Source organism: Aptenodytes patagonicus, chromosome 2, assembly GCF_965638725.1.
Source record: "Aptenodytes patagonicus chromosome 2, bAptPat1.pri.cur, whole genome shotgun sequence".
Lineage (NCBI taxonomy): Eukaryota > Metazoa > Chordata > Aves > Sphenisciformes > Spheniscidae > Aptenodytes > Aptenodytes patagonicus.
In genome coordinates, this window is record NC_134950.1 from 34,346,531 (window position 1) to 34,363,855 (window position 17,325).

At 38.8% G+C, this 17,325-nt stretch overlaps 1 protein-coding gene across 3 annotated transcripts in view; it reads right to left on the reverse strand.

The window, feature by feature from the left end:
• Positions 1-17,325, reverse strand: part of ZFHX4 (zinc finger homeobox 4) — a 153,838-nt gene that overhangs the window by 4,453 nt on the left and 132,060 nt on the right. For all 3 annotated transcript variants that reach the window (XM_076329520.1, XM_076329523.1, XM_076329522.1), the window contains exons 6-9: positions 15,297-15,430; positions 14,944-15,144; positions 11,904-12,021; positions 5,694-11,090 (exon numbers count right to left, since the gene is read on the reverse strand). In XM_076329520.1, coding sequence (XP_076185635.1) covers positions 5,694-11,090; positions 11,904-12,021; positions 14,944-15,144; positions 15,297-15,430 — 5,850 coding nt within the window. The remainder of the gene's footprint in view (positions 1-5,693; positions 11,091-11,903; positions 12,022-14,943; positions 15,145-15,296; positions 15,431-17,325) is intronic.

Below are 17,325 nucleotides of genomic sequence, written 5' to 3' on the forward strand. Positions count from 1 at the left end.
ACAAAAGGCAGTGGAAGTCAACCCAGCTCCATCGGCAGGATCAGATTCATACCTGTAGAAATACCACTCTCCATTTTTGTTAATTTTCTTCCGTAGGCTCAGTAGTAGATTATTAGAAAAGAAGCATTAAGCACAGTGAGAGTGCTTCCCTCTAATTGATACTTTGAGAGATCTCTACTTTGTTGTTCATTTTAACTAATTTTTATCATGCCTCTGGGATGATATAACCCACACATCCTTCACCTAAGAAACCTGGTAATTATGGTGCTCACTACAAGTAATTAGCTCTCAAATAAAAAGGAATCTTTATCCAAATTGCTGAGGGAAAATGCAATAATAATAAAGAAAGAAAGATGTTTAGATAAGTAAATATCAACAGGAAATGACCATTCAAAAACTAACAGAACAAGCAATCAGGTCAACGCTATTCATTACTGGGACACCACACAGCTTACATTTTCATTTTGGAGAGTTTGAACAGAGCTTTTCTTTACCATGACAATCAGGTCAATGCAGTATTTGCTGGGAAATAAGTGTAATAGCACTAAAGTACTTTGACACAGGAATGCTGCTGTTCTCGGTTTACTTGAAGCATGCAGGTATGACGTCCTCCACCTCATTAGAGAAAGCAACTAAGGATGGACTGGTTCTGTCTGGAGGGTGCATACACACAAGAAGTATGCCTCATAACTTAATGGAAGAAATCTTTTCTCTGTTTCAAGTACCAGATATAGTGCAGTGGCTGGTAACAGTTTATTAAAAAGCAACTTCTGTGAGATGTATAGTTGGTCAGAAAATTAAATGATGGCACAGGGTAGAAAAGGAAGAGAGGCTGTACATTACACCCATTGTCATTTTTTCAGGCAAGTAAGTTTGCTAGAGAAAAGAGCATACAAAGTGTGTGATGCACACAGAACTGTAAAAGCGAAGCAACGTTGGGAACAGCCTACTAGTGCACGGATAAGAAAACAATAAATGCAGGCTCTGTAATGGAGGTTAGATGGGTATTAGCTACTAGGAAGCACTAATGGAGTGAACAAGAATGATGTTTAAATCATCAATATCCAGGTGCTTAGCATTACTTAGGAATAAAGCAATTAGGATTCAAAGGGAATAATTATCAGATTTAACAAAGAGGCCATTTAATGTTTGTCACCATGTCATTACTCCTATTTAATGGGGAACACTAAGGAGTTAAAATGCATTGTGAGCCCGGATTAGATAGTACAGTGAAACAAGTCACAACAGTTATAATTAAAAAGTGGGTAATTGCCACAGTTACTGCACAATAACATCTAAGATGCTATTGCTTGCCCCTACGCTTTCAACAGGAAGTAACAGGCAATTGTGTGTGGAGTCTGCTGAAAATATATTAAATGATAAATACTGTAGATGGAAAATGCATGAATGATGCAATTAGTGTGAACTGCTGCCCCAGCTTTGCCATGGTTACTTGGGCTTGTCAGCTACTTAGGATTTTTCCGATTTCTTTCTATTCTTAACCTCTTCAACCCTTACATATCATGTTGTCTTCAGTCTACTCACACCGATGATGCCCAGAGCAGCCAAGATCTATTCTGTTTTCCAGATATTCTTTGGAATTTAGTTGAAATGCACAGAATTCAGTTAAATATCCAGACGGGCTGCTATAGAATAGTAAAATCCACCTGTTTTATTGGAAGTCAAATGTGGAACTGAGGGTTTCTGAAACTAAATGAAGAAAACTTGATGAAACTGATGCCCCATTTCCAGACACGAGAGATGTAGAATAGAAAATTCACTAATCATGAAGAAACATTCTAATCCTGCTAACTCTTTTAAGTGACTATCAAAGAGGAGAGACTTCTCTTTCTTTTGGAGGAATCAGAGGGCTAAAAATATAAAAATGAAACTGCTACCAATGGGCCAAAAGCAAACAGAGAACAGAATTTAGTGCCCTAATAATAAGGAAAGTAATTGCTGCTGAATCAAATTTCTCTCTTGATAAGATTTCAAAAACCACTAAGTACATATTACCCAGTGATGTGTGCATACTTGGAAAAAGCTGCTGTGAATCTTCAAGGCAGCCCAGGCTTAAGTGATGTGCAAAGAACCTATGGTAATGATGATGACGACATTAAAAGGTTCATAGAACCAGTATTAATAGCTAGAAGCAAGATGAAGCACTAGTTTTCTGCAAGAGATCATAGGCAAAAACACAAAGCTAAGAAGAAAAGAGAATATGAATTTTAAGAACAGCTGAAAACAGCAGGTGAACTCTTCTATCTACAGTCACCTAGAAAATAAGAAGGGGCTTGAAGAACAAAGACGGGCCGGAACTAAAATTCTGTATGAATTAGAATTCCACCAAATAACTCTATATTAGGAATTATGCTGAGCACACATAGCAGTAATTTTGAGACCTTGCTCAGCATTTGATGCCCACAAGATGGTATAATTACATTAGCTAGAGAATTTATCCCACAGGTGAGAGGATTCTTCGACATATCATCCTAGAACCACAGAATAATTCTGACATTAAAACCCACTTGTTTTAGAACAAAATAACTGAATTTAAAGTTAATGGATCCTTTCATTCAGAAATGAAGCTGTCTTATTTTGACAAATCTAATAATCTTTGCAAATAAAAGTCCAGTTTGAGCACTACATAAAGAAGATAAAATGAACTGTAGTTTGAATATTTCCATCTTTTGTGATTTAACATTATTTTCAAGTGTTGCATTTCAAACCTTTTGTAAAAGCAAATATTGCATTTAAAAAAGAATAGTATTTTGCAACATTTAGCTGGGTTTTGTACTTTTTTGGAAACCCATAAACAATACTGGATGCAAGAACATAAAAGTGAAATCCCTCATAAACTTGCATTAACCAGTGAAACTAATCAGGCCCATTTCTCTGTCTGGCATGAGTAAAGAGAATTGCAAAAAAGAACTTTAAATGTGATGTTTACTATTATAGTTTCACTAGTTCCCTGTCTTAGCAAACAGCAAACCTTCTTTAAAAGTGAGGATCTTACTAATGTTGACATTGTCCTTTAAACAAACATGTAGGACAGGATGGATGGTCTTTGCCACAGGAAATACAGTTACCAACCCTGTAAGCATCAGTGAAAACAGGTAAAGATTTGAATATAAGGGATCCCAGTGAGACTTCTTCTGAAGTGTATTTTCAGGATTGGGTCCAAAAGAGAAGAAATTACACACTTGCAGTGGAATTCACAAGAAGTAGACTTGAGGTATAGGATAGTGAGTCATCAGGGAGTTAGCTTCAGAAAATCCTTCATGCAAAGAATGATGCAGAACTATTGTCCTGCTGGCTTGAGAATATACGTGCTGCTAGAAGAACCGTAGCCAAATAAAAGCTTGCTTGGAAGCCTGCTTCCAAAAAGATACTTCTTAAACAATTCTTAGCATCAAATATGAATGTGAACTATCAGCCAAAACAGGGTAGAGAAGAAAATAGAAATGGGTTAATTAGGTGCAGAAAATACTAGTGTTGAGCATGTACTGAAGAACATCTGAGTATATTACTGTTTTTCTATGATGAATGATTAAAATAATCTATTTTTTTCCATTCACTATGGCTGCTCCATTGTGTATCATTAGGGAATAGAGATTTATGCATGCAAGTATTTGCCAGGCAACAAAAGGGGGATGTAGGGGCTATTTAGCATATGGCAGAAGAAAAAGTTAACAATGAGATTCTACTAGCTAGTTTACACAGCAGGCTTTGCCCACAATGGGCTAATTAACCTTAAGAAGACGCAAGATGAAAGGGGGTAAAAAATCCATCTCAATGGGCAGTGCACTGTGTATGCTATGGTACTAATGATTTAAATTTGTCTCAAAGAAGAGATATTTGGTGGAAATTAGAAAATCTAAAAATTGAATTATTATGGACCAGTTGGCCTGTAATAATACCTTTTGTATTGTTAACAGGACAATTTACAGACTCTGAGGCTACATTGATACTAGCAAGTTAAAGAGTACCAGGGAACATTTCCCCAAAACTGAAAGTAAACCATCTGTAAAGTTAAACGGTAAGAATGGCCACTGGCACTGTTTTGACCTGGACCAACTAGCATTCTCCTAAACAACTCCTGAGCACAGCTCAGAGGCTACCATGGGTCCATGACCATTCCCAAGACTCACTTTGCATGGGGACTTCCTGTTTTTGAGAGTAAAAGAATATAATAATATCTTCCCAAGCAAATTTCATTTAGTAGTATAGACAAAATCTGAGTTTTCTGGAGCTCGTTTTACCTGAAGGTCAACCTAACCAAAGCTATTTAGTGAAGTTATATGGAGAAACCATATCTATAATTTTAATGAACAACGACCAGCCATTTTTGGACCTGGACACTGTATGCCATTAAGAAGGAAATACAGCAACTTTATATTTCCTTTATATGCAGTATCTGTGCCAATAACTGTTTGACAAAAGCCAGAGGGCACTCAGCCAGACACTCCATTGTGGAAGGATATCCATTGTGATCCAATGAAGAGAAAAACAAGATGCTTTGACCACCACTTAGGGAAACAATAACATGATCATCATCAATCAAAGCAGAGCGGGATAGCAGAGAATACATTGCTACAGTCTTAGTATGTCTAACAACACTGGTGATTAAGCCCCTACCTTACTTGCCAAAGTGAGTTGCTTTCTAAATCAAAGTTTAGAGATCAACAGCAAGTGGAATTACTGGATAAAATGAGGTGAGGGGTCTTAACCAGCTCCCTAACTCTACTGTGCACATATTTGATATGTATGTGTAAAGTTAGAAGATGAATGGGAGAGCTTCAAAATGCAAGGCTGCACTCACAATGAACTCTGACTGCAAAATTGGAGCCTAATACAAGAAAATAAATTAGGTTCATTCTTTGAGGACTAAACGAATCATTCTGCATAAAACTTGATTCTTTAACTTCAGTGAAACTTATTACAGGATGAAGTGCTTTCCAATGTGAGCGAAAAACAGAGTCAAACCAGAGTCAAAACAGTAAAACAGAGTTAAGTGTTCAGTTAAAAGTGCAAGCCCCAATGCAGTGGTACATGTCTGCAATGACTTTACAAACTAGGCGTAGGAGATATTCAGCAGCTCCTGAAGTCTGGATCACAATGAAACTGCCATTACAAATCACCTTCAACAAAAATTATTCAGAACTATAACAGAGGGTCTTGGCCAGCATTTTATTTTAAATATTTATTCTGAATTAAACAACAGGCTGGACTGGTCTAAGGGGTGGACCAAATGCCTGATGAACTGATAATGTGGGAATTACTATTTTGTGCTTCATCAGATACTAAACATTTGCATACAAAAAATTTACATACAAACCCAAGTTTTGCCTAAAGGAGTATCATTCAAAACAAACAAACAAAAAACATAACAATGCTATTGTTATATTGCTTTTGTTACAGACTAATATGGACTAAATACATTTCTGTCAATTAGATTTCAATTAAAATTCTTTTTTTTTTTTTTTTTCAAAATCAGAGATATCATCCAGGCTCCAGCAACAATCGAGAATTGCACTGAGTACACCTCATAGCAGTACTTCTTAGCTACTCACACCAGTCTCACAAGCATGATATCAATGCATAACACATCATAATGTGTTTTAGAAGGGGATGGTGACTATGCAAGTTAATCAAATTAATAAAATGAGAAAATCATCCCCTTATAGACTTACTGTTTGAACTTTGTGGAAATCCAGGTAAGGAGGATGGACCATTCATTCCAGGCAGAAGAACAGGAGGAAGGCCAGGGAGTCCTGGATAAGCTGCTGGCAAACTGATACCATGAAGAGAACTGCTGTCCATCATGCCTGGCTGCTGTACTGTTAATCCTAGCACATCTGTAGCCTTCTTTATGCGATCCAATTCTTGCTGTGCCATCAGCTGTCTAACCGTTGTAGGAGCTAAATAATCTTTCTCCCGATCTAGCTGACTTCCCACAGTTTCTCTCACTTTTGTAATATGTTGTTTGGAAAAGATATGATCTCTTATGGACAAACGCGCAGAATATTTCACGCCACATAGAGAACATTCTGGCTTTGTCCCATCAGGTCCAGTCTGATTTATCATGAATGGCTTCCCTATGTTAATTTTGAATTTCTTTTCTTTAGCCCGGGCATTCTGAAACCAGACCTGGACTACACGTTTGGGCAGGCCAATCTCATTCCCTAGCATTTCGCATTCCTGCATTGTTGGAGTCCGGTAGTCACTAAAGCAAGCCTTAAGAACTTTAAGCTGAAGGTTACTCATTTGTGTTCGGAAACGTTTGTGGCCTGGCCGATCACTGTTTTTGGATTTAAAGGGATTGCTAGCTCCAAATGGGTTAGGTGAACTTGGATCGGCTATACTTGAAGTTTCACTGCGGTCGGCATTATCATCGGGGTCATCAGTAATGTAGTAACTTTGGTCATGATCACCATCTTTTTCACTGAAATGTATTGAGGGGCTTGTTAGGGAAAAGATAAATTTATCATCGGTATTCTCATTTGTAGGTGTAGTTGCAGCTTTTGGTAGCGTGTCGTTCACAAGTGGTTTTGGTTCTTTGGGAGGTGATGCAGGTTTTGCATCCCCTGAACTGCCAGTCGTGCTTTCCATTTCATTGTTCCCTTCATCCCCTGTTGTGGCATCACTAATTGCTGTATTAATTGATGAAGTCTCATCAAAGTCAGTCTTGTTTTGATCATATCCAGAGTCAGCAGGAGGGGCATTCAAATTTTCTATATCCTCACTAGACTCTGCTTTAAAAGAAGAAGGACTTAAGAGGTTCTTCGGTGACATTTCTGCAGTTTTGCTAACAGGGGTTGATACAGTGGAGGCTAATTCATTTTCACTTGATAATTCAGTTTTTGCTAATGACAGTGATGGGTAATCAAAAAATATGTACTTTTGTGGACTTTCTCCTCCATCTTCAGTTGATATCAAAGGACTCGGAGGCAAACTATAACCGGCCTGTTTCCCTTCATTCCAATGTCGAGAGCGAATATGACTTTCTAAAGCTGATTTTGCTTTAAACAGAGCTCGACAAAAAGGACACCTTTTATGGGACTGGGCTGGACCAACTGCACGGAATTGTCCCTTTCTTTCTCGGGCTCTTGTGTTCTGAAACCAGACTTGTACGACTCTCTTTTTCAGTCCTACTTCACGTGCAATGTGATCTAGCATCTTTCTGGTGGGGTTGGAATCTAGTAGGTACTTTTCATAGAGTATTTCCAGCTGCTCTGGAGTAATTGTAGTTCTTAAACGCTTATCACGATGTTGATCTTCTCCACTGTTTCCTCCCTCTTTCTCACTACAGTTATTGTCTTCTTTATCATCTAGTTTTCGTTTCAGGGAACCAGAAACTGTAGCAGGGTGTGTCGTATGTGATGAGCCAGTTTGTGGTGGCATCTGAGCAAGAGAACTATTAAGTAACTGTCCAGTCATCAAAGGATTATTGGGGTCAAATATCATATAGGGCATATCCATTGGTCTTTCTAAAAACTGTGAGTGAAGAAATTGGTTTTGGGCTGCTAGGAAATGCATGTGCTGGTGCTCTTGCCAAAGTTCTAGAGTTGGAAAGGCAACTGTACACTGATCGCATTGGTACTGTAACAACTGAGGAGGTAGACTGTTCTGTAGAGAAGTCATTGAAATTGGTAAAGGACTGGAAGGAACAGGTGTGGTTTGTGATGCAGAAGGAGGTCTCCCTACTATCTGTGATTGTTTTTGTTGCTGTGGTTGAGAAGCTGTGGGCTGAGAGTCAGAAGAGGTTACTGGAGTAGACTGTACTGGTTTGGCGCTTTGGGAAGTTGTATCGGTTTGCTTAGAGATAGTTTCATTTTGTTTTGGTTTTTCTGTGGACTCTGGTTTAGGAGAAGCCTTCTCAGGTTCTGGTTTGGGTGATGGAATCAAAGGAGTACTAGAACCAGAGCCAGAGCTTGCTGCTGTGACTGCCAGGCTTTTTGATGAGTCGTTTTGGCTAGAAACCGTGCAGTTCTTATACACTGTTTGATCGGAGGCATCCAGAGAATCTTCAGTTTGGCTTTCATCTTGAGCATCGTCATCTTCATCTTTATAACACTGCTTTTTCTGGTGTGTAATTAAATCAAAGATCCTGGGAAAAACCACACTGCACTTTTTGCACTGATATTGCATGTTACTAGTTCGAATGTAACGCTCATTCGTCAGTTCCCTTTTCTCATTGTCTTTAGTTTCAGCTTGATTTTCATAACTTTTGCGAGCTTTTTGTCGTGCATTTTGGAACCATACAACAATAACTCGAGTAGGTAGGTTAAGTACAGTTGAAAGTTGTTCAATTTCATCATCCTTTGGATAAGCATTTGTGTCAAAGAAGTCTTGGAGGACACGAAGCTGGTAGTCAGTAAACCGAGTCCTGGATGATCTCTTGCTGAAAGATGCATCAGACTTGTAAGGTTCTACAGCTGAAGGTTGAGGATCTATTCTGATATCTTCCAATACTGTTATGGGAGGGTTGCTGAAGTTATATGGAGAATCTTTATTTCTCTGTCGTTCTTTAAACAGCGTATTACGAAACCAGTGCTTGATAACTTTCTGTGAAAGACCAGATTTCTCAGCCATTTCTTGGATCTGCTCTTCGCTTGGAGAATTGTTAATATCAAAATAAGCCCGCAAGATTTTTAACTGGTCATCTGTGATTCTTGTACGTGGACGCTTGAACTGAGAGTGCCGCAGGAAATTGGGATCTAATCCCAGCTGCTGTTGACAAAGCTGGGTAAGATCTGCAGATAAAGTATCCATTGGTGGCAACTGGAGGGCAAGCTGAGGAGGCAATGCAGGATGCTGCACTGGCTGCATCATAATTGGAGGGAAAAGCGGGAGATCAAGTGAAACGGGAAGCTGGACTTGAGGTGGGGCTGATGGTGGTGGTGGTGGTGGAGGAGGTGGTGGTGGTGGAGGAGGTGGTGGTGGTGGTGTGGGTGGTGGAGCTTGCAAAGGAGTGGGAGTTGTGTTTTGAATTTTTCCAGCCCCAGCTGAAGAAGGCTGAGAAGGAGTTGGAGGAGGAGGAGGTGGTGGTGGTGGAGGAGGTGGTGGTGGAGGCGGTGGTGTTTCTGGAGAAGATGGAGAAATTGGATAAAGCTTGTCATATGCCTCCCTGTACTGTCGGGCAAACTTTTCTAATGCTCCATATGGAAAAAACTGTCCATGCACATGTTCTTGATGACTCTTCAGAATAAGAATGTTGGAAAAGAGCTTACTGCAGGTTCCACATTCCAGTTTGTCTGTGTTTTCACCTTCACCAGTCTTACTTTTTTTCTGCACTTTTTGTCTGTTCTCATTGTATTGGATAACTAACTCAAACCCAAAGTTCTCCAACAAAGCCTTGGCTGCATTCCCCCTTGCTCCAGAAGCTATTCTGGGTGGTGGGATGGCTGATTCTGAGGATTTTGGCTTCTTCATATCTTTGTTTTCTTTTAGTCCTTCATTCTCATTAGTAAATTCTTGCTTTGGTTTCTCTTGTTTCTCAGAAATTTCTTCTGACTCCTTATATGATGGCATATCCTTTATCAGCTGGCAGTCTGTACTTACTAAGGTATTTTGCTCCGCTTTCATCAGCTTGCTACTTTGCTGCTGCTGTTTTTGGGACTGAAGTTGGGGTTGGGTGGACTGATACTGTTGTGCTTGTTGCTGCAGTATCTGTAGCTGGGTTTGGCCAACATGGTGCTGAGTTTGTATCTGCTGCTTCAAATCTTCTAGCAGTGATCCTGTCATACCAGCCATTCCAGGCATACCGAATGTGGCAGAACCAGGCAAACCCAGATCTGGGCTTAAGCTAAATTCTGTCCCAGGTATATAGAATGGGAAAAGGAACTGAGGCTGTTGAAATTGCAGCAGTGCTTCTGGTGTCATTGGAAAGTGAGGCAAAAAAGCTGGGTTTAGAAACTGGGGTTGAAAGAACGCAGCTTGCTGTTGCAGTTCATGCTGTAGTTGCATTTGAAGTTGTGCTGGTGACTGGGGTGGGTGATGTGTAGGCTGAGCAGAAATTAATTCAGAAGCTTGCTTTTTATTTAATTCTTTGGCATCTAAATGTGTTTCTTTGCTGTTAACTGCTGGTAAGCTCATAGATTCTAGCATTCCTTGGCTGGGGCTATTAACATTCCCTGCTACACTATTTCCGCTACTTATATTACCACTTGGTTCTAATTTTGCAGCCCTAGCCTTTGTCTGATGAAGCACAGATCTCATATGGATTTCCAATGTAGAACTTTGGCTATACGCAACATTACAAATGCTGCATTTGTAGGGTTTGTTGTCAGTGCTGCTGTTGGTTTCTTGAGGGACAGGACTCGATGCTTCTTGCAAAACCTTTTTGAGTTTATGTAGATGGGACACTGAGTTATAGTGGACCAAGAGAATGTTCTTTTGGGTAAAAGACTCTTTACACACTGTACACTTATACGGGCGAGATGGATCTAGAAATTTTTCCATAGTAAAATTTGGCCCTTTTCTAAAAGGTAAGGTCCGCTTTGGTTCTGAGCCCATATCATCTGGAATAGAGCTACTATCGCTTCCTACAGGACTTGCTTTACCTTCCTGGTCCATCTCATAATCTCTTTCTATTTCCTGTTCTAGTGCATGATCATCTTGTGCCATACTTTCACTTTCTGCCCAGAGTTCACCATTGACAGGTAAAGATGCACACAGCTGCTGAAGTTCAGCTTCATTGAGTTCAGGGTGGCCTGCTTCCAAGTGTTTTTTTAAAGCCTGGAATGTACGGAAGCTACGTTGGCAAAGGCTACACATGGTAGCTGCCCGAATAGCGTGATACTGGGAATGTATCTGAAGCTTCTGCATAGTCTTAAAAGCCAAGCTACAATGGTTACAACGGTACTTATAGACATGGCGGTCAGAAACAGAGAGCTGTTGCTTCTTCTGCTGTTCATTTAGCTGATCTGTCATTGAGTCAGTGGTCTTTATATCTTTACTGCTGCTCTTATTCCAATCTGGCGTTTCAGTAGATTCCTTAGGTGGCTTCTGTTCCTCGGTCTTAATTTCCATTCCAGTTTTTGATTCATCGATCCCAGGGGTACTTTTCTCATCCACAGGACTTTCACCTAGTTAAAGAAAGTTGTGTCTTTTACTTAAGTAGAAGAGAATAGCACATAGTATTAATGGGTTTTTTTCATCAGAAATCAAAAGAGGCACCTGGTATGCCACGTGGTGGCCTAGCAAAGTATAGCGACCCATCCTTGTCCCAGAGAATAAAGCAGACAGGACCAACATGAGGTTAAAAAAAAGTAATAAAATTCAGATGTGATGATCAGAATGGTAGTGGCAGTTGGCCTGGGAGTGGCACAGGGCTTCGCTTTGTCATAAGGTAGGAATTTATTGGTACCATGGGAGCACCAAACAAGAAAAAGAAACAAAACAGTAGGAAAAAGGGAGGGATTAGAAATGGGGTCAATCGGTTGGACAGGTGATTAGAAAGGAGGAGGAAAGTGGTCTGAAGAGAGAGGGAGAAGCATGCTGTGAGAGGTAGCAAAGCAGCTTCCCAGCACAGAATACAGTAAGTGTCCAGGATAAGAAACCTGCTATTGGAAAGGCAGGCAGGATCATTTGCCTAACATTCCCCATCGATGTTGGTGAAAGTGCCACTGTCTTTTAGGACTGGGTCTTATTTGCTCGTTAAACAAGGATGGCTAGGCCACTACCACAAGCAACATACACGTGGCATACACATGCATCCTAGTAGCTCTGCATAGGTGCAGTCAGCCAAATTCAGGCCCTGTGTTATTTTTCGCTTTTTATCTCTGTGGCTATATGCAAGCCAAAAAAGGATTCACTTTACTGAGAAAGAAACAACTGGTTTCTAAATTTCTAAATTGCCCATACCTAGCTTTTACATGTCTGGGCTTTTTCTGGCATACCTGGATATTTCCCAGATCCCTCAGCTGTAATGGTTGCAGGTGTGTCACGTTCAGATTTCTCTGAAGCAGTTGCTGGCAATAGCATACTATTGGGCATCATGACATCTGGTACAGGAACCTTTGAAAACCAAGAACACAGTATTATTACAGGAAAAGTCATACTATTTAATACTATACAACAGTATGAAATTATAATTCAAAAGATCCACCATATCTGGATCAAAGACTGCCAGTACTAAACCAAGATCTTTTTTCAGTCCTTGATAATGATTTCTGACAGACCACAAATCCAGAGCATCGGGTGTCCCTTGGTGGAGAATCAGCTCAAAACAATCCACAATAAGGTGATGTTATAGAGCTACATACACTCAATATTTCATTGGTCTCAATGTCACCACAAAGAAGGTTTTGCTGGCTATGTCAGGTTGATGGGATTTATCAGGGGAATTCTCCTCAGACATCCTCCAAAGATGGAGATCATGTTGAGATATGGTCACCAGTCAGTTCTTGACTAAGGGCATTCCCACTTTCCTTCACCTGTATTGTTTTTTAAATGAATGCTGGACCTTCCATGATCTTTGAAAGAAAATTATAAGTTTATTTCCATACAGAAATAGCAACTTATTTCAATTTAAAATAAGATTTTTCTCTTTCTTGTCTTCAATTATTTGTGTATCTTCTTATGTACTATTATAGGTATCTGAGAGTACTCAGTTTAGTTAAGTTGACATTAATATTTGCTCAACACTTCATGTTTTCCTTTTGCTTAGCTCTTTAAAACATACTCATATCTGAAATAAAGGATTGTCTAGGGGTTCAGGCTAAGACTTAGCAGGACTGGGTTCCCACTCCTGCACTCCAGACTCTCTCTAAATGACCTTGGGTAAATCAGTTCAGACTGTGTTGCAGCTCCTCATCTCTAACATAAGGATAGTACTTCCTTCCTTCATACAGAGGTAACAAGAATATCCACAGGAGAGATTTCTGAGTGGTAAATTATAATATGGGAAGCTACATACATTACTAGGTATGAGTAGAAATACCCTTTGTTCCTTTTCAACAGTTTAAGAAATTATTTTAAGTTTTTATTAGGATACATAAGAATTATATATCTATTTGTATATATGTATGTATGTATGTATGTATGTATTTATACCAATTGCCTATTGGAAAAAATATTCTAGACGTATTTTAAAAAGCCCTGGGCTTAGTATATTTGTAATTTAAACATGGCATTAATAGCATCCTCTCAGAGGACTAGTGACTTTGATTTTGTTTGGGAGGGAAGGACTTTTAAAAAAATGATGTAGGTAACTGTAAATGTCCCAGAGAAGAAAAATTTGCTATAAATTTGCTATTTATTTTGTCATCAGAGAGTTCAGGTATGGACAGAGTATATTAGTGTTAACAACCAGGACAATTTAGATGATGCAGATTATGTTTCACAATCTCTTTTTCTGTCAAACAACCTTTTTTTTTCCTCTCAGAAACAGTGAGACAACTCCCCAGTACCTGGAAAGGAGAAGAGAGGAGAGGAGAGGAGAGGAGAGGAGAGGAGAGGAGAGGAGAGGAGAGGAGAGGAGAGGAGAGGAGAGGAGAGGAGAGGAGAGGAGAGGAGAGGAGAGGAGAGGAGAGGAGAGGAGAGATTTCAAAGTTGCTCCATTATCAGCATAGAGGGAATCATGGAGAACTTGAGAAGAAAGTTAATAATCCTCAATAGGGAGGGTTTTTTCTTCCACATTTTTCCAGTTTCCTAAAAGGGTTTGGGAAAGTTCAATTTCTACAGCCATTTTTCTCGTGGTGGGCCAAAATTACATGGTCTGGCAGAGCTATAGTTAGTAGAAAACCAAGGAAAAGTAAAGGAGAAAGAAAACTTTAATCTGCTTTTGTGGATCCCTAATTTTGTATTTGCTTATCAGCACTAGGCACAAGGAACCTTAGACCTTCAGCCAAGAACTTTTTCAATTCTTTCTTATTTTTTTGCCACTTTACTTGGGAATGAGGTGGTAGGCCTACAACCATAACTGTATAAAAGAAGGAGGAGTCTATAAATACAGCAATAAATCCTTAAGGAGGTGGATCCTTGAGGTTTCCAAGTGCATTTCCTTCTAAAAAGGCAAGACTACCAGAATCAGGGTGTCTTAGGAGGTCTGTTTTCTAACCGAATCTATGATGTAATAACAAATACTTTCTAGACCTGATTGTGTCTTTACTGACATGGTTTTGAATGGTGCTGAGTCATTATTTTTCACAGAAATTTATTATTTTGACATGGTTTGTGCAATTTTGCAGTGAAGAACAGGATTTTCCTGGTAAGGTTGGAATGGGATTCATCCTGCAAATAGAGTTTGCTGGTTATAGCATTCATCCCAATCGTGGAGAAACCAGTTCAAGTCCTTGCCTGATCTAGGGTAGGTACTTGAAATCAGATATTCCATATCCCAAAGAACTGACCTAACTGGATTGCTATCTATTCTTGGACTTGCCTTTCTGTTTTTTATACTTACATTTTATTCCCAAAAAAACCCTAAAGGGTCTTTTATGCAAAGGCAGAAAGTAAGAAACAGGACATTCTGTACAATAAGATAATCATGTTCTCCAGTTAGCACCACTACTGATATTTCACAGTGAATTTCATGTAATATAATGCAAGTACGGCCCAGCTATACACAGGAATTCTTCTATGTTTGGGAACTACATCCTACAGGGAACTCCTGTTATTTTACAAACAGGAGTCACAATACCTCTGAGACCTGGATATTACTAGACCCAATTTACAGGTGTGCACTTAGAGACATTGACAGGCTTGATTTTTCCAAGGTTACTGTCAATGAGGAACTGCAGGTTTTCAGCATCTTTGAAATCCACCTTCAGTCATTTTCCCAAGGGACATCAGTCACTGGATGAGCTGGCAACATAACCTAAGAGTCCTGACTCACTCCCCTCCTTGGGCTACCTGAATACTATATCACAACAAATACATTGCCCAGAGGCCCGAGTACATTTCTGTAGCCTGTGCATCAGTATTTGGAACACTTACTGTCATGAGCAGTTTCTCCACACAGTCAGGGGACACACTGTGCAAATGGGTCAAATGAAGCTGGAGATGCATTTTGTTGCTGAGGACATCCTGGCAGAGGGGGCAGCAGATAACAGGTTGCATTGAATGCTGTGACAGGACGTGCATCTGGATACGATTTGGGTCCCTACTGTTGTAGTTACAATAAGGACATTGATAGAACTGAAAAAAATCAAATTAAGATGCAGGCTATTAGTCAGTGTGCTTTTTATAACTGCTGATATTGCTATTTTAACAACATATCATCTCTGTTTCATTCTTGAGTTATTTGAAAGAGTTCTAGAATGCAATTAAATTGTTACATTTTCCTTTACCTGCTCATGACAAAATTTATTGTCCTCTGGAGGCTTTGATTTTTTAGCTGCACCATCCTCTTCTTTTGCCAGAAGAAGCTGTTGTGCCCCTACCACAGTGTTCACTTTTGGTTCCTTCTCTGGTGTGACTATTCCTGTTCCGAAAACATAATTTTTAAGAACATATTTTAAACTTTAAAATGTCCTGGTTTACAAAGAAGTTGTGATTCCAAAGGTCTGTATTGTCTTTGAGGGTCTTTTTTTTTTTTTTTAAGTCCTGGGAAAAAATATAGTTGAAGAAAACAACTCTGGTAAGCACAAAGGTGAAAATACACTTTTATCCTTGATGGAGACTATAAATATATCTAAAAATGGACTCTTCTGTACTGTTTAGATAACCTTAGGTTGCCTTTAAAGATTAATCAATAATGTGCTTTCTTTAGCAGCTCAGTATGAATTTGTGTATTACATTAAAACAAATCAGCTTTTGCTTAAAAATCCTGTTTTCCAAAATAATTAATTTGCTGCTGTTTAATTACCCTCTCTCTTTTCTAAACTGTCTGAGCAATATGATTATTGTGCTGTTTTGATAACTCCTGCCTGTTACAATTCTGAAGCTAAATATAGTGAGGCTTTAAAAGAACTACTGTGGAGAATAGGATTTCAGAGCTAACTTAATATTAATTATATACAAAGATCAGTCATTTGGGATTGCCTTAGATGTTTACACTGTGAATTTTTATAGTCTGGCATTTGTGATCAAAACCAGAATATAATTGTTTTCTATAGATAGTTCTACTATTAAGTATTAAATACTATATTTAATATTATGCCTGAACTAGCTGTGTAATGCAGCCCAGTCTTGCACACATCAAAGAAAAGAGTGCAATTCTAATTTCCCAGTCCATCAGAAAATTCTTTCCAGCGTCAATTTGCCAGATAATCTCTTCTGCTAGGCTGGATATTACAAGAGCATTGGGTAGGCATGTCACATACATCTCACGACAAACACAAAACCTCATTTACCAACCATTCCAATCTCATCATAGTGCAGCATCATCTGACCTTTTTTCTGCTGTTTATTATGAGTATTTCTAATTTTAACTTTCAATTTTCACCATCTTCCAGTCAATTTGCAACTAAATTATTTCCAGGGTGAGGACACTATCACTGGACACTGGGTGCAAATACATCTTGAAATGCAATGAAGCTAAACCATTGATTGCTATCAGACCCAACGTAAATATATAGTCCAGGGGTAATCTGATTGTATGCTGTGCATGAAGATTTATCTTGATTTTTTTCAATCCACATAAGGTTCATATAAATGAACAAATTGCACCTCATTGCACAATAACCTAGGATTAATTTAAAAATAAGGTCATGGATGTTTTGGCAACAAAGTATACATGAACAAAGAAAATACGTGTATTTTTCTGTAGACAAAACCAAGAACTTTTTATTATTATTATTTTCATACAGACTTTGTGCAATATTTGATATTAAAAGAGCAACATTAAAGAGAAGTAAAATAAGAGAACTGTTTTCAAGGTAAATACCAAATCCTCATGGTACAATAATAAACAATTGAAAACTGAATCATACAGGGACATTTTCTGAAGTGCAATTTTTTTAAAAAACATAAACATATTTTATGACTTACACATTAATGGTGAATTCCCCACACGTTGTTTTTCATTCTTAAGTTGCTAATTATTTCTTTTGGTGTAATTTAGACCAGTAATTTTTTCATGTTCTTGCTCAAATTAAAGTTTATTTCTGCCATATTTCCCTACTTTTAATGACCAATTTGTCAACATCAGTTTAATATCTGAACAAGCCGCTTTCTGGAGCCCCACTGAATTTTTACGCTCTCAGGAACTGATCCTGGAGGCCTCATTTAGCCTGCTCAGTCAGTGCTGAAGGACTAGCGATGCTTAAAGGCAAAATCTACATGATGCAATCACATAAGGCACCATTTTATTACTCACTTTGGTTTATGATAATACAGTACTTCCTGGCCTATCTGTATTTACTTGGCAATACACCG